At 39.7% G+C, this 26,774-nt stretch overlaps 1 protein-coding gene across 1 annotated transcript in view; it reads left to right on the top strand.

Moving 5' to 3' along the window:
* Fbxl4 (F-box and leucine rich repeat protein 4) overlaps positions 1 to 24,704 on the top strand; it is a 73,446-nt gene extending 48,742 nt beyond the window's left edge. Inside the window, exons 7-9 of the mRNA XM_041667575.1 lie at positions 11,091 to 11,162; positions 18,464 to 18,776; positions 24,185 to 24,704. Of these exons, the coding sequence (XP_041523509.1) occupies positions 11,091 to 11,162; positions 18,464 to 18,776; positions 24,185 to 24,348 (549 nt within the window). The 3' untranslated portion in view covers positions 24,349 to 24,704. The remainder of the gene's footprint in view (positions 1 to 11,090; positions 11,163 to 18,463; positions 18,777 to 24,184) is intronic.
* The last annotated feature ends 2,070 nt before the right edge of the window (positions 24,705 to 26,774 follow it).

Genomic DNA, 26,774 nt, shown 5'->3' with positions numbered 1-26,774 from the left:
GATTCACCTGGAAGATGATAGTCTGGAGGCGGCTGTGGAGGGTTATCTCGAGTCATTAATTGAGGTGGGAAGAGCCACCCACTGCAGGTGGTGCCATTCCCTGGCCGGGATCCTGAACTAAAGTGGAGAAAAAGAACTGAGCAGAGCAGCATTCATCCTCTGCTTCCTGATTGTGGATTTTTTTGTACTTCTTGCTGCCTTGACTTACCTACTGTCTTAGGGCTTCTGTTCTGTTCCGTTCACAGTGACCGAGAGAAGGGGTTTATTTCAGCTTACGCTTTCAGGTGACAGTCCATCACTGAGGGAAGTTAGGACCTGAACTCAAGCAGGGCAGGAATCTGGAAGCAAGAACTGCAACAGGAAGCATGGAGGAAGCCGGGCGGTGGTGGCGCACGCCTTTAATCCCAGCGCTCGGGAGGCAGAGGCAGGCAGATCTCTGTGAGTTCGAGACCAGCCTGGTCTACAAGAGCTAGTTCCAGGACAGGCTCCAAAACCACAGAGAAACCCTGTCTCGAAAAAAAAAAAAAAAAGGCATGGAGGTACTCTGCTTTCTGTGTCTTGCTCCTCATGGCTGCTAAGCCTGCTTTCTTAGACAGCTCAGAGGGCACCACCCACAGTGATCTGGGTCCTCTCTCATAAACCATTAATCAAGAAAATGTCCCACAAGCCTGTCCACAGGCCAGTCTAGTGGGGGCATTTTCTCAACTGTGATTCCCTCTTCTCAAATGACTCTGACTTGTGTCAATTAACAAAAAATTAACCAGGGCCCCAGCCTGGCAGATTCCGTCCTTGAACTGAGAGTCAGAAAAAAACAAAACAAAAACAAACAAACAAAAAAACCCAAAAACTTTCTCCGTTATGTTACTTTTATCATAGTAACAGAAAAAGAAATTAAAGTACCTATTCTGTCATTGGTATGTCTTTAGGGTAAATAAATGATAAGATTTGTTTGATGAGGATGGAAGGACATTGAGAGTAAAGTGAATTAAAGTTCTTAAACACCATAAAAGAGGTTGGTGTCTTTATTGGTGCATATTGGTTGTATAAAACAATGGATTATGACATTTTCATGCATACATGTTTTGTACTCTGATAAACACCATTGCTCCATTACCCTCTCTTGTCCCTGTCCCCACTGGTCCCCTTTCTCATAGTTCATCTTCTATTTTAACGTGTATTTTTTAAAACCTTGATTATGGATATGAGAGAACAGGTCTTTCTGAGTCTGTCTAATTTATAACCATAATTTCTAGTTCCATCCATTTATGTGCAAATTTTACTCTTCTTTATGGTTGAATAATACTATATTATAAATATGTACCACATTTTTTCCCCTTCAGCTTGTGGTGATTATCCTGGCAGATTTCATAACCTGGGCCTTGTGGCTTATTGTCTGTCATGGAGCACCCATTAATTGCCTTTACCTGAGCTATTCCTGTAGGTGTGAGACCTTATGAGACTTCTCCCTGACCTGGCTGTCATGGCGATGATTGGTGTCATTATATAGGTCTTATTTAGTTGACCATATTGGTGAGATTTCATGACTGAAGCTTTTTTACCAAATATCGAAGATACTACATCACAGCAGACACATGGGCCTCTAGCGCTTCAATCTTTCTGTCCCCTCTTCCATGATACTCACTGAGACTTAGGTGAAGGAGTTGTGTTGTAGATGTATCAGTTGGAGTTGGGTACCATTTTGACTGTTGTTGATTTCTGTTGTAGTCCCACATCTGCTGCAGAATGAGGGAGGAGAGCTCCCTTTATTTGCGAGTACTTGAAATGCAGTTAGAAAGTATACTGGTTTAACAAGGTGACAGTGGTAGCTTCTTCTCCATGATCTCACCACTACCTAGGTAGTTGGCTATGTTTTCAATGCTGTTCTGTGACATCTTAACAGAGAGGAAAGAAGTACTTTTGGGAGATAAAGTCTTTAGCCCATCTTAGCTGGACCTCATTTCGATGGATAGTATCAAACAATGTGTGTTCCAGATTCTTCTTTTAAGTTTCTGTGACAGCCTAACCGTTCTCCTTTGATAAAAACATGATTTACATTTTCAGTGAGGATATTAACAAACCCATTCAGCAGCTGACCATATCATTTTTACTGCAGTTTTCCAATTTCTTCCATGTGAGTTGTAAATAAATCGATCAGTTTACTCATCTATAACGTAAGATTAATTCAAGTATTTATGGTGAGTGTATGGTATTACTATACCACGGTAGGATAAGTCCTGATGGGAGAGGGCTGAGCAAGACAGAGGTGTAGGTGTGTAGTCCTAGATTGTGCTCCTTTATACAGACGGGTTATTGGAATGTGGCAAGCATCTGAACTTTGTACTGAAATTGGAACCTAAAGCTAAAATTCTGAGGCTCTGGTTTAGAGCGACTAAAGTTACAGTACCTGTACTTAGGTTTAGAGAACATTCTTTCCCCATCAAAGGTCTGAGTAAGATTTGTTTATATCATTTATGATCTTTAACCCTTTTAAGAAGAAGTCTAACTTTTCCACCACAGTATTGATTGATCTTAAAATTCAATTTGTAAAAGACAGTATTTTCAAGTTGTGATTATGTTGCATATCTGAAGTCTATAAAGAGAATAATTTATAGTAGATAGCTTATGGGAAATCTATTAAGTAAATTTAAATAATCTAGAATAATGATTGCTTCTGTGTATAGATAGTTTGAAGTACTCAAAATAGTTCTTAAGAGACTTTAAGTTTTCCCTTTCTCAGATTTACTGATTTGGCACTCAAAGATAAAAAAATGTTCATAGAAATTCACATGTATGCCTGTATTTTAAGATAAGTGACTGTGTTCTGAGGATTTCGTCAAAAATATCTACATGTACATTTATGAATTTTTATTTGGTGAATATACTTTAATAAAATCCGATTTTATTACTTGAAAATATTGCCCTGAAGTGTTTGGAAGATACTATTATCAGTGAAATAATTTTTTTGTGATCATGAGTGTCATTAGTTCGTATTTTAGGTTCTGTCTGTAATGTATAAAATTACTAAATGCCCCTTTTCAATATGCTTTCTAGGAATCATGTTTTAGAGTAGAGAATATTGATTTGGAATCCTGTCTTGCAATATTCTGTATATAATTGGAGGTTTCATTTGTTATTACAAATAAGTAACAATTAATTTTTAACACCAAGCTAAAAAACAGGGGGTGCCAACTAGTTATAACAGTTGTAAGTTTGTGCTACCATATGTAAGAAAACAAGTGTACCAAACACATTGATTGTGAAATGTGCATGATATCCTTAGGTAACTCTACTGATCCATAAATCTAGACTTTCTAAAAGTTATCTAAGTATAAATGTCATAATTTCAAGTGTTTTTGCTTAGCACTTTAGAAGTCTAGAGGGTGAGAAGTGACAAAGTGTATAGGTGGCATTTCTTAAAAAACTATCAGTGAAGATTTGAATTTATGCCTTCTTTTGCTTATTAATAAATTACTTTGTAACAGAAAAGTGTTAGTAATAGTCCTCTGTAACCACATGAGACTTCATATTGACTTAAACCAAAATTTCATGTCTATTCACTGTTCTTTGACCTGTCACTCTTCCTGAAGTTATGTGTTTTCTACATCTGACCACTTGGGGGCCCCACTGATGACATTGCTAGGAAAACTGCTAAAGAAGCAAAGAGGGGTGGCAGTGCACAGAGGCTAGAGAAGGAACCTTCACCAGTTGTGAGAGCTGGAATGTGGGATTTGGTTTGATTTCTTCACAGTCTGGCACTTCCGCCCTATGAGCAGACATTCAGGGTTTTTACCTGGGTGTTTTTTGCTTTTCTCTCTATTTACAGTCTTTTACAGTACATTGCCATTGACTGCTTTACTTTGTAGCTTACCAACAGTCATGTGATCTACATGAATATTTGATTACATATTTGTTTTTATAATATGGTACTAGGTTATGAAACTCTTTTGATAGACTTGTTGATTTATTACCAATACTGATCCATTAGATTCTGAAGCTGCTGAATAGGTTAGGTAGATTTTTAGGTAGTGTAGACAAATTCTGTCTTTTCTGAACTTATATTCTACTAGACAGCATTACTTTCCTAGAATCTTGGCTTGATCATTATGCAGAAAACATGGTTCCAATCACTTCTTAGCATATTCCTTCTCAAAGCAATTTGACTCAGACATGAAAATTATAAACTCATTTAAAAGTGAATATGCTGCCTTGCATTCTTAAAGCTACTATTTAAATTATTTAAAATTATATGTGCTTCTATTGAGTTAAATTTGCAGAAGTAACCAATAGAATTTGTGGACTTAGAATACTAAAGGGTACTTAGAGTCTTAAAAAAAGTTTTGTAAAACTTTTTACTATTGAGTATCTTTTCTGTTTGTTTTTATTTTGTTTTGTTTTGTCAGGGTTTCTATTTGTTTTTTTGTTTTCTTTTTTTAAATTAATTTATTTATTAAAGCTTTCTGCCTCCTCCCCGCCACCACCTCCCATTTCCCTCCCCCTCCCCCGATCAAGTCCCACTCCCTCATCAGCCCAAAGAGCAATCAGGGTTCCCTGACCTGTGGGAAGTCCAAGGACCACCCACCTCCATCCAGGTCTCCTAAGGTGAGCATCCAAACTGCCTAGGCTCCCCCAAAGCCAGTACGTGCAGTAGGATCAAAAACCCATTGCCATTGTTCTTGAGTTCTCAGTAGTCCTCATTGTCCACTGTTCAGCAAGTCTGGTTTTATCCCATGCTTTTTCAGACCCAGGCCAGCTGGCCTTGGTGAGTTCCCGATAGAACATCCCCATTGTCTCAGCGTGTGGGTACACCCCTAGCGGTCCTGAGTTCCTTGCTCGTGCTCTCTCTCCTTCTGCTCCTGATTTGGACCTTGAGATTTCAGTCCGGTGCTCCAATGTGGGTCTCTGTCTCTGTCTCCTTTCATCACCTGATGAAGGTTAATATTCAGGAGGATGCCTATATGTTTTTCTTTGGGTTCACCTTCTTATTTAGCTTCTCTAGGATCGCGAATTATAGGCTCAATGTCCTTTAGAAACCAAATATGAGTGAGCACATCCCATGTTCCTCTTTTTGAGTCTGGCTTACCTCACTCAGGATAGTGTTTTCTATTTCCATCCATTTGTATGCAAACTTCAAAAAGTCATTGTTTTTTTACTGCTGAGTAGTACTCTAATATGTATATATTCCATACTTTCTTCATCCATTCTTCCATTGAAGGGCATCTAGGATGTTTCCAGGTTCTGGCTATTACAAACAGTGCTGCTGTGAACATAGTTGAGCATATACTTTTGTTGTATGATAGGGCCTCTCTTGGGTATATTCCCAAGAGTGGTATTGCTGGGTCCAGGGGTAGGTTGATCCCGAATTTCCTGAGAAATCGCCACACTGCTTTCCAGAGTGGTTGCACAAGTTTGCATTCCCACCAGCAATGGATGAGTGGCAAACCGAATCCAAGAACACATTAGAAAAATTATCCATTATGATCAAGTAGGCTTCATCCCAGAGATGCAGGGCTGGTTCAACATACGAAAATCTGTCAATGTAATCCACCATATAAATAAACTGAAAGAAAAAAACCATATGATCATTTCATTAGATGCTGAAAAAGCATTCGACAAAATTCAACACCCCTTTATGATAAAGGTCTTGGAGAGATTAGGGATACAAGGATCATACCTAAATATAATAAAAGCTATTTACAGCAAGCCGACAGCTAACATTAAATTAAACGGAGAAAAACTCAAAGCCATCCCACTAAAATCAGGAACACGACAAGGATGTCCACTCTCTCCATCCCTCTTCAATATAGTGCTTGAAGTTCTAGCAATAGCAATAAGACAACATAAGGGGGTCAAGGGGATTCGTATTGGAAAGGAAGAAGTTAAGCTTTCGTTATTTGCAGATGATATGATAGTATACATAAGCGACCCCAAAAACTTTACCAAAGAACTCCTACAGCTGATAAACACCTTTAGTAATGTGGCAGGATACAAGATTAACTCCAAAAAATCAGTTGTTTCTTTGTTTTCTGAGACAGGGTTTCACTGTATAGCCCTGGCTGTCTTAGATCTCACTCTGTATACCAGGTTGGCCTCAAACTCACAGAGGTCCACCTACATTTGCTTCCCAAGTTCTGGAGTTAAAGGCATGCCACCACCACCTGGCAAATGTCTCTTTTTAATAGTATACTTTATGCAGTTTTGATTCACCTGTTGGTATGCTGTAGATATATAGAAATGTTACAGATGCTTGCTATGGTAGAATTGTTTTGAATGGGTAAATATTTTAGATCCTATAGGCTCTAAATATTTAGATCATACACACACATATTGCTGAGTGAGAGAACAGCTGTAGTCAATGCTGAAACGATTCCTATAGAACTTCATTTACAAGAATGGGTAGCAAAGTGTATTTTGCCTGTGAGTTGTAGCTTGCCAACTCTTTCCCTAAACTGTTGAGACTCCCAAAATCGAACCATTTTCTATATAAAGGGTCAGTTCTTCTCTTTGCTTTGATGTTAGTAGTAATAACTTCATTCTAGATATGAATGTCATAGACAGAGACTGTTCTGCACCTGTCCTGTGAGGAAAGAAGTTTACTAGGTGTAGAGAGTTTGCAGAACGATGCCACAGCTGCAATCTCCTAACCTAGGATTGGCTCATCACTCTTCAGCCTGGCTGGAGAGGACCTTGAACGTAGGGTCTTTTATATTTGCTCACTTCGCGCTTACATTCCAGCCTTTGGTTTATCTTTCTTTAGCTCCTTGTTAAGTCTTCACAGCATCTGTCTTTGTCATCATCCTCATCCTTCTGCTCTGCATTTTTCCTTTGATCTCACATCTTTTCAGCAAAGATGAATGAGATCCTTAAACATGAGGCTTCTTTTGTTCTGTGATAGTTCCCCTTTAAAGTGAGAATAAAAAATGATAGTTTTCTTTACTATTCATAACTTTTGTAATTTCCAATTTAACATGAGGACTGATTAAATTTTTGTGCAATATTTGCCAAAATATTCAGGTATAACTTCCTTTTCTATATTTTAAAGTTAGTGCAGACACTCAGCTCTAAATGGGGTGTCTCCATCAATTCCATCCCCTCAGAACTCAGAAAACCTCTGGAAAAAAAGAGTTTGAAAGAGTGTAAAGGCCAGAGGGAATGGAGGACACCAAGAATGCAAGGCCTCTAAATCACGATGAGCAAAGCTCTCATGAACTCACAGAGACCGAAGCAGCACACACACACACACACACACACACACACACACACATCATGGCGTTCAGTTTAATGTTTTTATGGGACTCCTGAGTGTGTGAATGAGTGGGTCTCTGATTCTTGTGCCGTCTATTGAATTCCTTTCCATCTGCTGCTTGTCTTGTCCATCTTGGATGTGCAGGTTTTTTTTTTCTTACTGTAATTTGTTATTTTTTTTTTAAAAAATGAATGAAAACCTAGCTACTAGGGTAAAGGTTAACAACTGAACTGTCATTTATTCCTTCTGGGAAAGGGAAAATCAGATTCCGTCAATAGAATACAGTGGGGATAGCAATCACTCCAGGCAGGTCTCATATTCAGGAGTCATTGGCCAACAAAAAGTGGACTCCACAGAGCTATGTGTGTGCCTGCTTTTATTTGGTTACAGTTTGGTGGTGTCTTGTTTTGTTGGTTTTTTTTGGGGGGGTGTTTATTTTGTTTTTTGTTGTTGTTGTTTTGGGGAGATTATGATTTGGGCATTTTGTCATTTTTTGAGAAAGAACTTAAAGTTGAGTGAGTATGGAGTGGGAGAAGATATAGAAGGGTTTGGGGGTGGAAAGAATATGGTAAGACTATATTTAAATTTAAATTTTTTTTAAATAGTAAGAATATAATTTAAAAGGAAAAAAGTTTGTTCAGAGAAAAGAATGTTTTGAGATGTTTTCGATACTCTTAGTTGAACTCTTAGTTCAAAAGTGAGTTGGGCAGGAAGAAGAGGTATCAAGAGTACTTACCACTCTGGAGAGGGCCTGGGATTTGATGGCTCACAAGCCTCTGTAAAGCCAGTTCCAGGAGATCCAGTGCCCTTTTCTGACCTCCACAAACACCAGGCACACATGTAGTGAACATACATACATACATGCAAGTAAATATTCGTACATATAAAAATAAATGATAGTTTTTTAATGAGTTGGGAAGATGTACTTTGGGGCCTGTGTCTTAAAGTTACAGTCTTTTCATGGAACATCAACCCTAAATAGGGTTAAAAGATTGGAAGACTGTGGTGAAACAGTGTCTTCTGATCATGACTGAACATTTGTATCCATGAACTCAAGTCGTTGTGGTTCCTGCACAAGACTGGTACCAGAGAAAGAAGACAGCTAGTTCATCAATGTAAACGGGGAGGACTCAGTCCCACCTCACCAGTGTGGATAGGGAGGACTCAGTCCCACCTCACCAGTGTGGATAGGGAGGACTCAGTCCCACCTCACCAGTGTGGATAGGGAGGACTCACAGTCTCACCACTGACTGAGGCGCTATTAGCAGTTGATAACTGCTGTGGGAGGGTCAGTTTTCTTTGAGTATTTGGCCCTGGTATGTTCCAGTGGCTGGCCCTGCACACATGCGCATCATACAGGCAGCTAATTTGATTTAGTAGATTAAAAATTAGAACTTAAAATTGGGAGTGGGGATGAAGTGCGGGAGGTCTTGAAGAAGTCAGAAAGAGGAGCAGGGGTGGGTATGATCAAGATATATCATGTACATGTATGAAATTTTCATAGAATAAAAACATACCTTAAAAAAGTATAGTCTTTAAAGTAGATACCCAATGATGGATATGCTTCCTCTAAGGCATAGTCTAGACAAGTTCAAATACTTTATCTCAAACTATTCCAAGAGAACATTACTGTCCCAGCCTGGGGCTGGGAAGCAGGTCTGAGTGATGGTGATTTTCCAGGCTACTCTGGGCCAGGCTATTGAATGAGAGAAAGGAAGAATCTGGCCCTATGTGTGTAAACCAAAAAGGGCCTTGCATCTTGGTCATGTGTTATGGTCAGAACTGAGCTAAGTTTCTTTGTAGTTCTACAGTATCCCCATGTCTCCTGCAGAGTGGGACCTCCTTAGAAGTCCTGTTCCTGGAAGGGAGCTGTCAAGACAGCACCCTAAGAAGTAGGAAGTGGGGTTTGGGCTTGGGCGTGAGGTTCCAAGAAGTAAATAAAAAGAGCTCTTGAAAATAAGCAAAGCTGGGTGTGGTGGTGCATAGTACTAGCACTGGGGGCGGAGGCAGGCAGACCTCTCTTTGAGGCCATTCAGGACTGCATAGCAATTTCCAGAAGAGCCAGTCCTACGAAATGAGAACCTGTCTCAAACAAAACTAGAAATAAACAGAATATGTGTAGACTAAACAAAAACATGTAAGAAGGAACTGATTTGAAGTCTAGGAGATAAATGATACTTATTGGAATTTTAAAGTCAATAAAGGAGATGAATTCCAAACTGGATACAAAGAATAAATTACTGAATTAGCACAGTTTGAAGAGTCTGTTCATTTATAGACACTGAACATCAGGCACTGCTATAAATTTATATAGTTTTAATCATCAAAGGGAACCTGTTCATTCATTTCATAAATGTTATATTCACTTTGTATCAATCACTGTATTATTAACTTCATTATATATCGGTTATACCAAAACAACCTACATTTATCATCTCACACAGTTCTGTGACTGGGGAATCTGGAGTGTTCCCGCTGGTCGTTTTGACTCTAAGGACACTCAAAGAAGGGAGATTGCAGCCAGGCTATCTGCTGGGCTTCTGGGCTCACTCCCTGGGAACTAGCAGAACTCCTCTGCAGACATTGGTGGACTCTGCACTTTTGTTCTGTTGAAGCCTTAAACGGAGTAGCTGATACATGAGAGAACAGTCTGCCTTACTCAGCCCGCAGGTTTAAATGATAATCTTGTTCAGAAAGCCCCATATAGAAACACCCAGCAGAGTGCTTGATCAGATAGCTGTGAACTCTGTGGCCCAGGCATCCAGTCACCAGTTATAGCCACTGCACACTCTTTATTAAAAGAGAGTCCCTCCAAAGACAGGAAGTTGGCTCTGCATCTGAAAGGTAGGAGTCTAGATATGTATTTTTAAACCACTACAAACATTTGGGAGAGTCTAGTGTTTCACTGAACAGAAGTTCCAGAATAAAGGAAGTAGGAGTGTCCAAAGTATTCCTGGGAGGGAAAATTACTATAAAGCAAGTTTTTTTTTAAACGGCCCAGTACTGTGATGAAAACAAATATGATGTTATTGTTAGTTGGGTGATATGGTTCAACTCGAAGTCAGCCTGTCTCATATGGCCTGTCTACACACACACACACACACACACACACACTAAAAACTGAAAACTGTCTTTTACTTCTGACCATACAGCAGTCTAGCATGCTTGTGGATGTTTAATGGTCAGACATTTTCACAACAGAGGATAGACGGGATTAAATGGCAGGAACATGACTAGAAAGTGCATGTTAGGTATGTTTCCGTCAGCATCTGCTACTGACAGGTGCTCAATGGTTGTTGGTATCCTTGTCAGCAGAGAGAATTCTTTGACATTAAAGTCACCAGCTCAGTCCTGATTTGGGGTGACTCTATTGGCAGTTCCATCAGACTATAGCTGATTGGTGAATGTCAGAGCTGCAGCTGCTCTTCAGGAGTGTCACCAGCCCCCTGTGGGGTGCTTCCTTTCCCCCCCTCCCTCCTCCCTCTGTCACTCTCTTGCTTTTACTCTATTGCTTTCTTGCTCTAACTCTAGCTCTCTCTCACTCCTCAAGTGCTTACCTGAGAAATAAACTGATAGGCCGTGGGGAACATAGATGTCTTTAGAGTATGTAAAGCCATACTAAGTGATGACTTACATGGGGACTGCTAATGATTACCTCGAAACCCAGCCAGTCAATGGTGCGAGCACCTGGGGACTCATTAAATGGCATCTGTGGACTCTGTAACCTAGGTTTTCATCTGTATTTCAGGAAAGGCAGTGACAGCCTTTAATGTCTAATTGACCTCTTCTCTTTGTTTCACGCTCATTCACTTTCTGCCTTTGCCTCTGATGTGGTCCCTGATGGCAGCAAACAGCACTGCTGAGCATCTTGAACTTCTGTGCAGAGCTCCAGCACCTCAGCCTGGGCAGCTGTGTGATGGTAAGTGCTTGGATATTCCTCATACCTAATGCCTTCTTATCTTTTTGCTACAGGGGTGAGCTTTTACCTGGCCCACCCACCACATACATACCCGCATACTTTGTGTCCCACATTCAAACACTTCCCCTCCTCACATTGGAGGCTATGTCTTTGAATCACTCCCTTGGGTGGAGGGAGTGTTGTCTCAGGCTCATAACCTGTGTGGATCCTTTACAAAAGTGTTGGACAGGTATCACACCCAGATGTTGGTGGCTTAGTGAGATTTCACAAAACTCAATTCAAATCCTGCGATTAACTCTTAGAAGTTTGATGGACGATAGGTGTGTTGTTTCTGTGAGCTTCTTTACTTCTTTATCAGGCACGATAAAAAGGCTGATGTCCTATATTAGAACTCGGTTGTGCTTTGGTTGTTCTTTTTAAAAATTTACTAGTCTGAAATTCAGATGCCTGATTCTTAGATTAGAAAACTTCTGAAGACCTTCAACTTATAAACTGTAGCTTTATTTGTCCTGGAAGAGGTAATGAGAAAGTGTAAATTCGTTGATCTAAACTAGGTAGTTAAATGGCTTATAAATTATTCTGAGATTTAAAGGACAGTCGAATTCTTGGGATCTGCGTGTACACACCTACACGGGCAGAAGAGGAAGTGAGTCTTCCTGTGGACCAGCCCATTATTATGTCTTCTACTGCCTATAATCAAAGCAGATGTGGATCCCAGACCTGTCCAGCACTGCATCCACTTTGTTTCAGGCCTTCAATAAGCTGGCAGTCAGGTTAATCTGGAATCCAGGGCTTGGATACTAATTGGACTTCTTTGTCATTTAGCAATTGCTTCAAAGATGTCTAAAAATTGGACAATGGAATCTAGACAAACCTTTTTATAATGGTGTATGTAAGGTGCTTTCACATCTAGACTCAGTGCTTAGGTCTTATTAAAGTGCACGTATGACCCAAAACAGTCCCAGTTCCCAGAGACAGTCTTGGGAACCCAGTAGATTCTCGTTCCTCAAGTCAAATTCTTACTTTTGTGAGCCATTTCACAGACTTCTTTGGATCTCTTCTGTTGCTAATCTAAAGGAACCCAGTGACCCTTGATGACAGTTTCTGTGACAACAGATCAGGTGCTTTGCTTTTTACATATTGCTAGCTGCCCCACTAAGATCAGTAAGGACCCTATCCATTTCACTCTGGCTACTCTATTCTGTTTGTTATCCCTACCCCTTTCTTAAATTGGAGCATTATCCTCTGGGAAAGCAGGCCTCTGGCCACAGCTTGAGTCAGAATTTTTGTGATGGAGTATATGTATATACATAAATATTTATAGTTAAAATACTGTATTTTAATTCAGTGTTTCCCAAAATTGATCTGTGGAATTTTAGCCCTGAAGAATATTCAATTATAAAAGTTTACATACGGTTAGAGCAGAGCAGGGATTCCTGATGAACATTAGGGAATGACTCTGGTGTCTCTTCCCTTTGGGGTGCTAACGTAGCATTGTTCCCTACAAAGTTTGCCTTTGCTTAACCCCTGCCTTCCAGCCTTCATCAATATGGAACTGCTTTCCCATACTACATAGATTAGAGCGTAGCACACGGTAGCAACGGAGCCTGCCAGTAAACAGGCTGTTTTCACAATGAAGTGTGTGGTTACTGTGAGATGCTGCTACACTGGCCCATCCTCCTAACAGCCTAGGCCCTCTTTTGGTTGTTAGCACTCTTTGGAAACTCTCAGTAGTCCTGCAATTTGTGAGGAAAACAAAACTATTATTTTGAGTAGATGATTAGTTCTTTAAAGTTTTGAGGGTTTGTTTTATTTTTAGTTTTATTTATTTTACATATTTATTTCTTTTACATTAGTTTAAATCCCATGGAGCACAGTATCACATGAACTCATGTCCAGCAACTTTGTCAGGAAGGTTGTTTGCAGAATTTGACAAGAACTGTATTCCTATTTCCAGATTACTATGGTTTTGCTTGGTTTGCCAACAGGTTTTCTGCTGTATCGTTCTGATGTGCGTAAGCACACCTCTTCCCAAGGAGAGCCCAGCTCTATTTCAGGATAAACAGCATCAGCTCTTGGAGTTGTTGTCTGCCCCTTTCTCTTTGGAAATAAGCTTATAGCCAGCACTACATAGAAGCCACGTTCCCAGCATAAACCCAGAGGCCCCAGGACACCATTCATATAAAGCCAGCTTTACATCTTAGAATCTATTGTAATGGAAAACAATGCCATGTAGGTAATAAAGCCTCATAGCAATCTGAAGCTTGCTTTAATAGTTTATTTCAATCTTTAATCTTTAAAAATCTTTTGGCAAATTTGCAACCATACTGATTAAAATTGGGTAAAACTTTCCAATGACTGCTTCTACAAGACTGTTTATTTCTCTTCCTTGTAAGTGGAGTGTAGGAAGTAAACAAGCCTGGCTGGTTTTCCAGCTTGATTCCTCATGCCTCGCAGATCTAGACTTCACTCTTGAAGACTGCATTGCACATTTGACCTCAGTGTTAGGAATAGGGCTCTGCCCATCCCATTCCCATGCCAAACTGTAAGGAAGGGAAAAAGGCACAATACTTTCCCATAAGGACTTTTTGTAGAAGTATCGTACCTTTTCAGACTACTTCATACTATCCAGAACTCAATCACATGGCACACTTTGTAGCAGGGGAAGCTAAGAAATATAGTCTATGTTCTGAGTAGTCATGAGCAGGCAGAATTTAGAATAAGAGTAAAACCTTCAGTGAATGGACTTCCATCTACTTTCTACCCAGTGGGTACCAGAAGAGGAACCGTGTGTAAAAAGAGAGCATACGTAATGCCCTGAGAACACTGCATTCATCGGTAGGTTCTGCTGCTGTGCTGTCCCGTCTGTTAGCTCATAGCCGGTTGGAAATACACTAGTTTCAATTTTTGTATGATACAAGTGTAAGATACCTGCCCAATTTTGAAGTTTTAGTATCAAAAAATGTGAACTATTGCAATATCTTCATGTTGAAGTGTTAGTATTAGTTATGGCTAAAGAAAATGTATTGTTGAAATTAATTTTGTTTCTTTCTACTATGGAAAGAATGATTAAAAATAGCCTATGCGCTCTTTGCATTATTTGGTGTTTATTGGAGTAATTTAAAGTTGCCTGGAACCAGCTTGCATTTCCTTAGGTTCCCTGTTGTTTGCCCCTGGTCAAGTTAGCTGTCTTCTTTCTGATAGTTCCTTGGAGACATCTGTCATATCTTTTTAAAATTAGATAATGAAAGCCAGGCACAGTTATCCATGCTTATAATCCCAGCGCTTGAGAGACTGAGACAGGATGATTGGGAGTTCAAGACCAGCCTAGTGTAGACAGTGAGACCCTCTGTCTCAATAAATAACTAAATAAAAAAAAAATAGATGTACCATACTGAATGAGGTAACCCAGACTCAGAACGACAAAAATAGTAGGTACTTACTAATAAGTGGCTTCTAAACATAAGGCAAAAAAACAAAACAAAACAAAAACAAAAACAAAAAACAGCCTAGAGTCCACAACCCCAGAGAACCTATACAACAAAGAGGACCCTAAGAGAGACGTGCATGGATCTACATAGGAAGAAGAAAAAGACAAGATCCCCTGAGTAAATTGGGAGTGTGGGGGCCATGAGAGGAGGGGAAAGGGAGATGGGAGGAAGGGAAGGGAGCAGAGAAAAATGTATAGCTCAATAAGAACAAAAAGAAAATAGATGTGTCTAAACTCTTTTCAATTATTTTTATAATTTGGAAAAAGTTGTAATTATTAAGAATGGATCTTTTGCCGTCTCCTTAATCAAAATTTCAGGGAGCCAAATGTTTCTCACTACCCCAATGTAGCTATTTTTCAGTAAGTTCAAAATAAAAATATATTGCACACTAGTTAAAAAAAATAGGTTGCTTTCAATTTAGCAAAAATAGGCAGTTAGATTGTTATTTTTTCTGCCTTGAGTTTTGTTTTCCTTGTTTGTTTAATGATGCTGTGAAAAGTTTACACCCAGAACTGTTGTAGGATTTCTCCCTTTGTGGTCTGCTGGTAGAGACTCATTCTGCATGTGAGTGAGTGCTCCAAGGCAGAATCAGCACCGTCATATCATGGATGTCAGAAAGGTCGATTCTTCTTTAAAGATACTAATTGGATGTCTGTTGCTGTTTTTGTTGTTTTACTCTTAGGCTCTTTTGGGGGCTTACCACCCAGCATCCACAGAGACTTATTCCTTATGAATGCCTGGCCTTAGCTTGACTTGTTCCTAACCAGCTTTTCTTAAATTATTCCATCTACCTTTTGCCTCTGAGTTTTTATCTTGCTCTATTCCCTTATCTCTTTCTTTACTGCTTACTCCATGGCCTGTTGTGTAGCTGGGTCTCTGGCCCCTGGTGTCCTCTCTCCTTCTCCTTTTCATGTTCCTTGATCCTCTCTTCCCAGATGTCTCCTATTTATTCTCATTGCTTGCCAACCCTATTTATCCTTTCTCCTGCCTGGCTATTGGCCATTCAGCTCTTTATTAGACCATCAGAGGTTTTAGAAAGGCATAGTAACACAGCTTCACAGAGTTAACAAATGCAGCATAAAAGAATGCAACACATCTTTACATCACTGAAAAATGTTCAACAGCAAAAACAAAAGTAATGCACCTTCAACTAATATTCTGCAACAGATGTACTAATTATGCAGGTGAACTCACTTGTAGAGGTGGTGGTGTTCCCCTGACCTGTTTGTTGTGGACTTTGAGTCCCCCAGATGCACTTGCTTAGTTAGACAGAACCTTAGAGGACACCTGTTGTGTCAGTCTTTAGTCCCTACTCAGAAACATAGCCCCAGATCTGTTCGGTGTCCTCTTCATCAAGGACCCTGAGGTGTCACATTGAACTTTATCAGTCCACTCAGGTACTTTTCCTCCTCCATTCTCACCTACCATGGGCCATCTCCATCCTTCAAAAGCCAGAAAGGGATTTGCTGGAGTGTCAGTCATATTCCTTTCCTTAGCTTGAAATACTCCTTTTCTTCTCAGTGTATAAAATAAAAATTCAGTCCTTCATAGCTAAGTCTCCAGGCCCTGCTTAACTCTGCTGTCTCCATAGCCTTTCTCTTTCACTGTTCTCATTCAGTCCCATTGCTGTTCCTTGGGTGTGCCTACTCATCCCTGGAGAACTGTTCCCACCCTCAACTGATACTCTCTGAGGTTCCTATATCGCTCTGCTTTATTACGTCACACTTGTCATCACTGAATTGTTTCTTCTCATTTATTTGTCTCCATGTCTTTCTAAAACTGTAAGCAACATGTTTCAGGGATGGGGGCAGTTATTCTTGTTCCTAGCATCTGGGGTGGTCTATCATAGTGACTGTATATATATATATTTAAAATGAATACATAAAAGAAAAAGTCATTATAAATACTATTTTGTTTTCTTCTGTCTTCTGGTGGTAACTTTGATACCTGATTATAATGAAGTCACATGACCTCCTTGAAAGAACCTCTTTAAAGAAACATTAAAGCATAGAAAGCACAGGGTGGAAATGTTTAATCCTTGGTTGTTAGATGCCTATCCTTTATCATGAGTAAGTACTGGGGACCTCTAGTGATTAGCATACTATAGTCTAAAGCCCTTTTCTGTTGCATGTTCAGTCTATAAATCCTTACTGAGCCCCAAACTACCATCCTACTTATTACTCTCAGCATTTCCACACAGTTTAGAAACTACCAAAGTATACACGTTTGTCAGGGAGAGATGAAGTACCATTTGCGTACACTAATCATATATAAAGTAGAAGAAACTAGGCCCTGTCAACAGATAGCTGTGACAGTGTTAAAATGGTAGGCAGAAAAAATATGACTTGTTCATGGGAGACTGAGAGCTGCTGTGGAATTTAATTCATTAATATTCTCTCTAGTTCTGTTAAATGGGTTTTTAGGTGATTTTTGTCTATATGCGTGTGCACATGTCTATGAAGAAGTGTATGCATATACATGTATACACTGACAGTCATTGCTTTTTTATTTTTTCCATTCTTTTTTCTTTTAGATTTTATTTAAATAACATTTTTTTCATTTATTTTATATACCAACCAGTTTTCCCACCATCCTCTCCTCCTGTCCCTTTCCCTTTCCCATTGTGCCCCCCCCTCCACTCTTTCTCAGTCTCCTTCAGAAAGGGGTAGGCCTCTTATGGGCTTGCACAAATGGTGGCACATCAAATTGGGGCAGAAGTGAGCTCCTCCCCTTAGTCAAGGTAATTCAGCATGGGGTACACATTACCAAAAGTCAGCTAAGCCCCAGGGAGAGGTTCTGCTCTATGATTGTCACACACCTGTAGAAGGCCTAGGTTGGTCCCATGCAGGCTCCCCAACTATTGGTCCAGCATCCATGAGCTCCCATGAGCTCAGGTCAGCTGCCTCTGTGGGTTCCACCCCCATCTTAACCCTCCTAACTCATATAGTCCCTCATCCCTTTCTTCCATAAGACTCTTGTAGCTCAGCCTAGTGCTTGTCTGTGGATCTCTGCCTTTGCTTCCATCAGTTACTGAATAGAGTATCTCTGGTGACAGGGAAGTCACCAATCTGTTCACCATAGATCCCTAATTAAGGCACTTTCTCCACTATTACTAGGAGTCTTAATTGTGGTCATCCTTGTGAGTTCTTAGAGTTTTCCCTAATCCCAAAATGCCCAACCCCAATCAGGACGTCTCTTTTATTACCAGAGGTCATTATTAACCAGAGGTTAATGTGGACATCTTACTTTATTTTTGAGGCACGGTCTCTCACTAAACCTAGAGCTTACCTGTTTGGCTAAATTACCCGGCCGTCAAGCCCCAGTATCCTCCTATTTCTTCTTTCTCCAGTGTTGTGATTAGAAGTGTATACTCCACACCTAGATTTTACATGGTGCTAGGGATTACACTCAGGTCCTCACGATCATATACCAGGCACTTTATCAGATGAGCCAGCTGCCCATCTCACTACTCATGCTTTTTGAAGTATTGGGAGATGTAGGATGAGTAAACAAATGTGTATTAGCAAGGTCATAGGTGTGTTTACTTGAAAGCAACAATAAGAGATGATTAAGAATGTCCTAAGGAGCTGGACAGTGGTGACTCATGCGTTTAATCACAGCACATGGGAGGCAGAGGCAGGCAAATCTCTGAGTTCAAGGCTAGTATGGTCTACAGAATGAGTTTCTTGACAGTCAGTGCTACACAAAGAAACCCTGTCTCGAAAAACGGGAAAAAAAGAAGAAGAATGTTTTAAGCTGTTTATATTCCTGCATGTGACATATAAAGAATTGGAATTGTTTGATTTCCAGATTGAAGATTATGATGTGATAGCCAGCATGATAGGAGCCAAGTGTAAAAACCTCCGGACCCTGGATCTGTGGAGATGCAAGAATTTTACAGAGAATGGGATAGCAGAGTTGGCTTCTGGGTGTGTGCTTCTCGAGGAACTGGACCTTGGCTGGTGTCCCACCCTTCAGAGCAGCACTGGGTGCTTCGCCAGACTGGCACGTCAGCTCCCCAACTTGCAGAAACTCTTTCTCACAGCTAACAGGTCTGTTTGTGACACAGACATAGAAGAACTGGCGTCCAACTGTACCAGATTACAGCAACTGGACATATTAGGTAAGGGTGCAATATGTAAATATTTTTAAGTTTGTATACAAAATGATGGGTTTTGTTATGGAATTTTCATATCCATTCACCAATTTACTTTATTCTTACTCATTCTCGTCTCCCCAAAGCCCTTCATTACACCATAGCTCCCTTACTGGCTCTTACCTTCCCCCAGATTGTACCTGCTTTTACCTTTATGTCAAATGTGTTCCACACCCTTATTTTCCCTGCTCTCCTCTCTTAAACCCTCTACTACTCCTTTCACAGTCTCCTTTTTACTCTCCTAAGAATTTCTGATTAAACATACACAAGAATGTGTGAATGTAAATCTAATGTACACATGAGAGAGAACCTGTGGTATGTAGCTTTTATTTCATTTAACATAATTATCTTTAAAGACTTCCATTTTGTGCAAGTGTCATGATTTCATTTTTTTTTCATAACTGAATAAAATTACATGTGTTTACCAGAATTTCTTCATCCCTTTGTGTATTGATGGACATCAAGGCTGGTTGCAGTCACTACTGTGAACAGTGCAGTGATAAACATAGAGATGAAAGTATCACTCTGGTGTGTTGACTTGAGTCTGTCAGATGTGTACATAGGAGTAGTGTAGTTGGGTCGTGTGTTGCTTCTGTTTTTAGCTTTTTGAGGGACCTCAGCACTGACTTTCATAGTGGCTGTACCAGTTTACAGTCTCACCCACAGACTTTCTTTCCCCACATCCTCATCAACATTTACTGTCATGTGTTGACATGTTTGCTTGATGGTAACCATTCTTCAGGAGCTGGGGATGGGGTGGACACATTCTCAAAGAAGTTCCCATGTACATTTTCTTGATGGTTAAAGATGTTTAACACTTTTTCAGGAATGTAGTTGAGGCTGTCTGCAGTTCATTAGTACACTGACTGGTTAGGTGGCTTCCTCTTTTGGTGTTCCTTGCGGATTTCTTCATACAGGTTCCAATCTCGTTTCCAGCATGCAGTTGGCAAGGGTTTTTTTTTTTTTCACCATTCTGTATGTTGTCTCTTTAGTGATTATTTCATCTGTTGTGCTGAAGTTTTTAAATTTCATGTAATCCTGTCTGTCAGTCTTGGGATAATTTTCTATGATTGGAGTTTTTTCAGAAAGTCCTTGTTTATTGGAGTGTTTTCCCCTAGCCCTTCCAGAGGCCTTTCATTTAAGGTTTTGATCCAGTCTGAATTGATATTTTTGTAGAGAATAAGCGATAGGGATATAGTTTCGTTCTTCTACAGGTGGGTAGCTAGATTTCCTCAATGAAGAGTGTTCTTTCTCATGTATGTTTTTGACATCTGTGACAAAAATAATGTGGATTTATTTAATAAGTATTCTGCCACATTGGTCATTGTCCTGTTTGCTTTCTATTACCATGATAAACACTACAACAGAAACAACATGGGAGGAAAGGGTATTTAATCTTGTAACTTGCAGATCACAGTCTGCTGCTGAGGGATGTCAGGACAGGAGTTCATGCGGGTGCCTGGAGGCCTGAACTGGAGCAGAGACTATTGACGCATGCTGCTTACTTGCTCTTTCCTTGTGGCTTTCTTATAAAATCCAAGACCACCTGCCCAGAAGTGGCACTGCCCACAGGGAGCTTTGGCCCTTCTCCCAAAGACTTTCTTACAAGTCAGTCAGAAGGAGGCAATCCTCAGTTGACATTTCTGCCATCCAGATATGTCTAGGTTTGTGTCAAGTTGACAAAAACCAACACAGTCTGTGTATCTGTTTTTGTACTAGTACCATGCCAGCTTGTTACTGTCACTCTATAGTAAACTGTTTGAGGTTACCAAACATTGCTCTTTTCCTTACTTAGGATTGCCTGAGCTTTTTTTCAAGGTTCTGGTATGTTGTGCTTTAAGTTCTGTTTGGTTATAGGAATTTGAGAAAAAAATTCTGGAGTTCTTCAGTGACTCTACTCATCACTCAAAAGTATATTTTTCAGCCACCAAGAATTTTTATAGATTCTCTTGCTGTTGATCCCAGTTATTTCACTGTGATGAGGTGGGAAGTTATTTCAAGCCATGGGTATTTGTTAACACTTGCTCTGCGAGCTAGAATGTGATTACCTCTACATGATTCCATGGACTGATGAGAAGACTATTTCATTGCTTCTAGTTGGAAGGGTCTGAAGACATTTGCTAAATCTAATTGATCTGCCAGATAGTTTAACTTTGAAATTTCTTTCTTGATTTTTAATTTGGCCTAACTAAAGATAAGAGGGGGATATTGAAGTCACCTAGTGTTACTATAATGGGTACCTGCCATATTTTCTTATGCCCATTAGTGCTTATTTTATGAAATCATAAATTCTAACCTTTGGTACAAATATTTTTACATATATATTGTTATTGATGTATGTTCAAAGTTATTAATATGCAGTGGGCTATATCTATTCTGGCTAGTTTTCATTTGAAGTCTACTTTGTTAGATATCAGAATGGTTATACCAGCTTGATTTTGGCTTTCGTTTGCTTGATAGACTGACTTTTTCCTTTGACTCTCAGTCTATGGATGTCTTTCCCAGTGAGGGCTGTTTCTTGAGCACAGCAGACAGTTGGAGCTAGTGTTTTAGTTTAGTCAGCCAGCCAGTCTATGTCTCTTCATTGGGGAGGTGAGACTAGTTACCTTTAAGTAACTTTATTAGTGAGAAGTGCTTACTAAGTCCTGTCATTTGATTGGTTGTCTCCTGGTTGATTGGGTAATTATCTGTTCTTTTTTTCTTCTCTATTAGTACTGGCGGATTTTTATTGTTGTTGGACATGATGAATTTCTTCCATAAAATTGTTATAAAGTCTGCGTCTTTGACATAACATCTAATTGTTGACCTTCTGCAAGAAAGCCAAATCAACTTGTAATAAACAGTTGTCCTGATAAGACCACTTGGTAGAAAGTGTAAGATGGATGGATATATTGGCCTAGGGAGAGAGAGACAGACAGAGGGAGAATAAAATGGTGAGTCGAGCAACATAGCCAAAAGCTTTACATGCGCTAAATAGCAAGTTTGGGTCCAGTCAGAGCATAAGATTTACATGAGTTGTATTCTCCAATTTTATTAAGGACAGAAGATGAATCAGTTTATAAAATTAATTCAAGTTAGAGTTGAAAAGGTTATAATGTTAAACTCTTGTTTTAAAACAAAAAGTTTGCAATCTCTGCCTGTGGCGATTCTAGATTTTAGGAATTGTTCTACCACAAGATAGATCTGTTGATAATTCTTCAGAATCCTGGAATTCTATGTGTCTTCACTGAATTCATCGGCAAGCAACCCATGCCAGAGGTGCCAGTGGTGCTACCATTATTGCCCACACATCATCACAGAATACATGAACTGTCTTTGGCAATATGTCAGTACTCATAATAATGGGTCTTAATTTTTATAGAGTACTTGCATATCCTTTCCTCTTTACCTAATATTCATCAAAGGAAAAACCTGAAGATTTTCAGCATCTGGGTTTGGTTTGGGCTAAAGTTTCTTCATGCCCACGTTTATGATACATTAGTAGATGATACTTATATTGTTGCATATGATTGATTCTAAGTAATTTTAAGCAGGGAGTCATACATAATTAACACACTTTGAACAAAATGCTTCATTTGTGTTATATTTTACCTCATCTAAGGGAGTTGGATTGTTGTCTTCCATAGCTGAAGCCCAGCTTTTACTATGAGACAGGACAAAGCCTCAGGCTGGGATGTTGATTCTGTCATCAGGACTCTGCTTCAGTTCAGGAGTCTCATGCCCACCAACCTTCCTGGTTCTATCTCTGTCTCTCTCTGCCTCTCTCTCTCTCTCTCTCTCTCTCTCTCTCTCTCTCTCTCTCTCAAAAGCCAAAGAACAAAACAAAAACAAAATTTAAAACAAATAACCAAACCACTAATAAGATTAAAAAACAAACAAGCAAACAAAAAAAATGAAACCAAACATCCATGGAGTCTGTTTTGTGTTGGCCATCTGCTCCTTGGCTTAGTGCCAGCTCTGGACTGTGGTTGATATACCCAGTGGATGCTGCGTTAGAGAAAACTGCTTTCCTTTGCCAGTAGTTATCAGTTGTACTTCTTGGTTAAAGTGGAGCCTGTGTCCTCTTCTCGCTATTGGTGCTGGACCCCATCTGGCTTAGACCTGTGAAGGTCTTGTGTGTGCTGCCAGTCTTTGCCTGGCCTACATGCTCCTCCTACCCCTGTCCCCTGCACTGCCCTAGACCAGTGTTTATTCACAGTGACTTCTGTACATGCTTCCCTCCTGGTGAAGCTTGTTCTCTTCTCATAAAAGCTATTCCTGCTTTTCTGTGTACACAACCAAGCATCGCAGTGCCAGTCCAGCTCTCTGTGTCTTAGGGAACTTGTACTTACGGAAAATAGAGGCCATTCTGAATCCCAGGGGTAATCTGGGCAGGTTTAACTTGGGACCAGGTACGAATAGGTGGCAGGAAGTGCCTTATAATTACAGCATGGGAATCCATGAGAGTAAGGTGTGTAGAAAGGAGTTACATGAAATGAGGTTCGTGTTTTCCTGGTCTGGGTTTGTAGATTAGTATAGAGCCCTTGTTCAGTGTACACAAGGCTCTGGATTTTGATCCCCAACACTACAGAAAACAAACAAACAGACAAAAAGACAAACCCAGATCCTAATGCCTTTGTCAGTAAACGTCCTTATGTATTATGACAGTGATTGTTTCTCCCAGAAAAGCTATAATTAAAACAGGATGTGTTTTATAAAGAGCATTTCATAGACTCTTGTAATATTTGATATCTATTAAGTGCCTATCATATACTAGATGTTTTTCATAATTTATTAAATTTAGCTTCCAATTGAATATACTATAATCACTGCAAATTTAACACAGGCAGAAGTCACTTGTCGTCCTTCATCTGTCTTCCAGCCGCCCACTAAAGGACAGCGAGTTGTGCTGTGTTTGTTTTATGCCCTGGTCAGTAGCTCCCTAAGACAGATGCATCACTTTCCCTTCCCAAACCGAAACTAGATGCTCAAGTCCGCTATGGTAGCTGCTGCTAAGCTGTAATCGAAAGGGAATCATCAGCTTTGCTACATAACGGGTGGCATATGGGTCGCCCATGAGTTAAGTTAGGTGAGATGTGGGTAGCCTTTCTGCACTGGGGCAGTGATGCAGGGAAGTGGGGGGAGAGTGGGGCCGTGTTGACATAGGAACGGTAGAGAGTTGACAAGGTTGAGGTTTTCATTGCCAAATTGTCTGAGAATAGTCAGGTTTTCTTTTGTTAAGCAAAATTGTTGAATATAAAGTATTTTGTTTTTAAAATGCTTTAAAAGTTTGCTTATTTTATGTAAGCTTATATTTTGTATATTGTCTATAAGCTTAAAAGCAGAGGAACTCATTATTAGCACTTTTTTTTTTGATGCTTTGTTTTCTTAAACAGGAACAAGAATGGTGAGTCCAGCATCGCTGAGAAAGCTCCTGGAGTCCTGCAAAGATCTTTCCCTCCTTGACGTGTCCTTCTGTTCTCAGATTGACAACAGGGCAGTGTTGGAACTCAATGCCAGCTTTCCAAAAGTATTCATAAAAAAGAGCTTTACCCAGTGACTTCATACCTGTTCTGTCATTAAATCAACATGCTTCGGGGAGGTTTTATTTGAGAGATGACTTTGGTATTTTGTATAATATTGAGAATGAAGACATTTGTAAAATTTAAAGGAAAGTGTAAAATTAACCATTAAATCAAGTTAAAATATAAAGAATGTCCTTTAGAATATCGCAGGCACTTTTCTTTAGAAATATGTGACTTGCTGATGTTCTTTCCCATTATGTTGGTCAATGCTATGCTTTAATCAATAATTGTATGTAAAAGGAATAATATGGAAATACTCTAATTTATTTTAAAGGAATACATTGAACAATAAAATAATCAAAATATTTATGAAAATAAAGTGATTTATTAGACCTTCTGACCTGGCAAGTGTTTTGTTTGCCGGATACAAAATTGGGAGAGCCAGTTATGTAAGCGGAGACTGCTCATTCATTTCCCACTCACCCAGACCCGAAATAATCACACAGAAACTGTATTAATTAAAACACTGCTTGGCCTATTAACTTATGCATATTTGTAGCTAGCTCTTATATTTTATTTATTTTTTTTAATTTGCAAGTACTAATATTCACTCTTTATTATCAATGTTTCATACATTACACATATGGTTTAGAGAAACAAGAATATATTCTTTAACAGCTCTGTAGGTCAGAAGTCTACAGTTAACATCACTGGACTAAAAGTGTCAAGGGCATGTTCCCTTTTAACTCACTTTACTATTTATTTATTTATTTATTTATTTATTTATTTATTTATTTATTTTACATCCTGGCTGCAGTTTAACCCTACCTCCTCTCCTCCAAATCACTCCCTTTCCCCATTCACTCATTTGTCTCTTTGCAATCTAGGATCTGGGTCGTGGTGCTCCAAGCAGTGTCATGGGTGGGCTTACTCTCCTGACATGGACCTCAGAATGGGGTATTCATTGATTGACCACTCCTACAATCTCTGTGTCACCTTTACTTCAATATATCTCATAGGTTGGACAAACTGTAGGTAGAAGGTTATGTGGCTGGATTAGGGTCCCAATCCCTCCATGGGTAGTTTTGTTTAGTCATAGGAGATGGCCCGTTCATGTTACATATCTCCTATTAGTAGGGTCATTCTTGTAGATTCCTGAGAGTTTCCCTTACACCAAGTTTCTATAAGACCCTGAAATGACTCCCTTTAAATTAACCCATTTCTATTATCCTTTGTATTGCCATGTGGTTGTGGCATACACAGGGTTCTGTCCAGTATCCAGCGTCTGTCTCCTGCAGAGGCTACATGGTGTCTCTCTGACTCTGCCTACTCTCTCTCTATATATATCTCTTCCGGCCTGGCTATATTCTGTTAAGTCATTGGCTAAAAGTAGCTTCTTTATTAACCAATGGTATTCACAGCATACAGAGGGGAATCCCATATCACAGTTAAAAGTATAGGTACTGAGAATATAGCTCAGAGTCACAGTGCTCAGCTAGCACCAAAGCACCAAAAAATTAAGTGAAAAAATTCAATTGGGAGGAGTTGCTTTTGTCCAGACTATTGTTTGTAAATATAACTGGGTGTTTGTTGTTGTTTGGTTGTTTATTTTGAGACCTGTGTAACCCAGGCTAGCCTCAAATCCAACGTCATAAGCTTCTTATGAAACTGTTTAAAACTGATATATTGTTCAGCTGGAAAATCAGGGCTTTTCCCATTTCTGTCTTTATCTTTCTTTGACTGCTGGCTGTATGAAAACAGAGGCATATCCTAGTACACGGGGTTAACTGCTAACTGAAGTCATTCTCCAGCTGCTGAGCAGATGCCCTATGGATCTTCCTTCGAGGCTTAAGGCTGCTCAGTTACATGCATGACAACGTATGTGGACTTCACTTTAGGCTGCTCAGTTGCATATATGTGAACTTCACGTGAAGCTGCTCAGTTACATGTATGACTACGTATATGTGAACTTCACTTAAGACTGCTTCAATTACATGTATAACAACAAACATGTGGACTTCGGTTAAGGCTGCTCGATTACATGTATAACAGCATATATGTGGACTTCATTTAAGGCTGTTCGGATACATGTGTGGTAACATATATGTGGGTTTCACCTAAGACTGCTCAGTTACATGTATGACAGTATATAGTGGATTGCATCTATACGTTTTCTATGATTCAAAACTAAAATAAATTCAGCTGCAGTTCAGGGTCAGAAGGAGAGGGAAAATTTGTTACACAATGAATGGATTGAATTTTCCTCCTTTGGTAGACAAAAAGGCTTCGTGGCAGTCAGGTGTCGGGCCCTATTAACCCTGTAGTGTAGCCAAGTTTTCTACTCAATGCAGAAATGTGATATTCCAACACCCATGTGTCCTCCTGCAGTAATCCTGTAGATCTGTACTGTCTGATTACCTGTTTAATTGTATTTTAATTTAAACTGCTGCCTCTCTGTTTG

The sequence above is a fragment of the Microtus oregoni genome, unplaced genomic scaffold (genome assembly GCF_018167655.1).
Source record: "Microtus oregoni isolate MIOR12 unplaced genomic scaffold, Mior012 000017F_ref0000208, whole genome shotgun sequence".
NCBI lineage: Eukaryota > Metazoa > Chordata > Mammalia > Rodentia > Cricetidae > Microtus > Microtus oregoni.
This window is presented reverse-complemented; position numbering and strand designations above follow the sequence as displayed.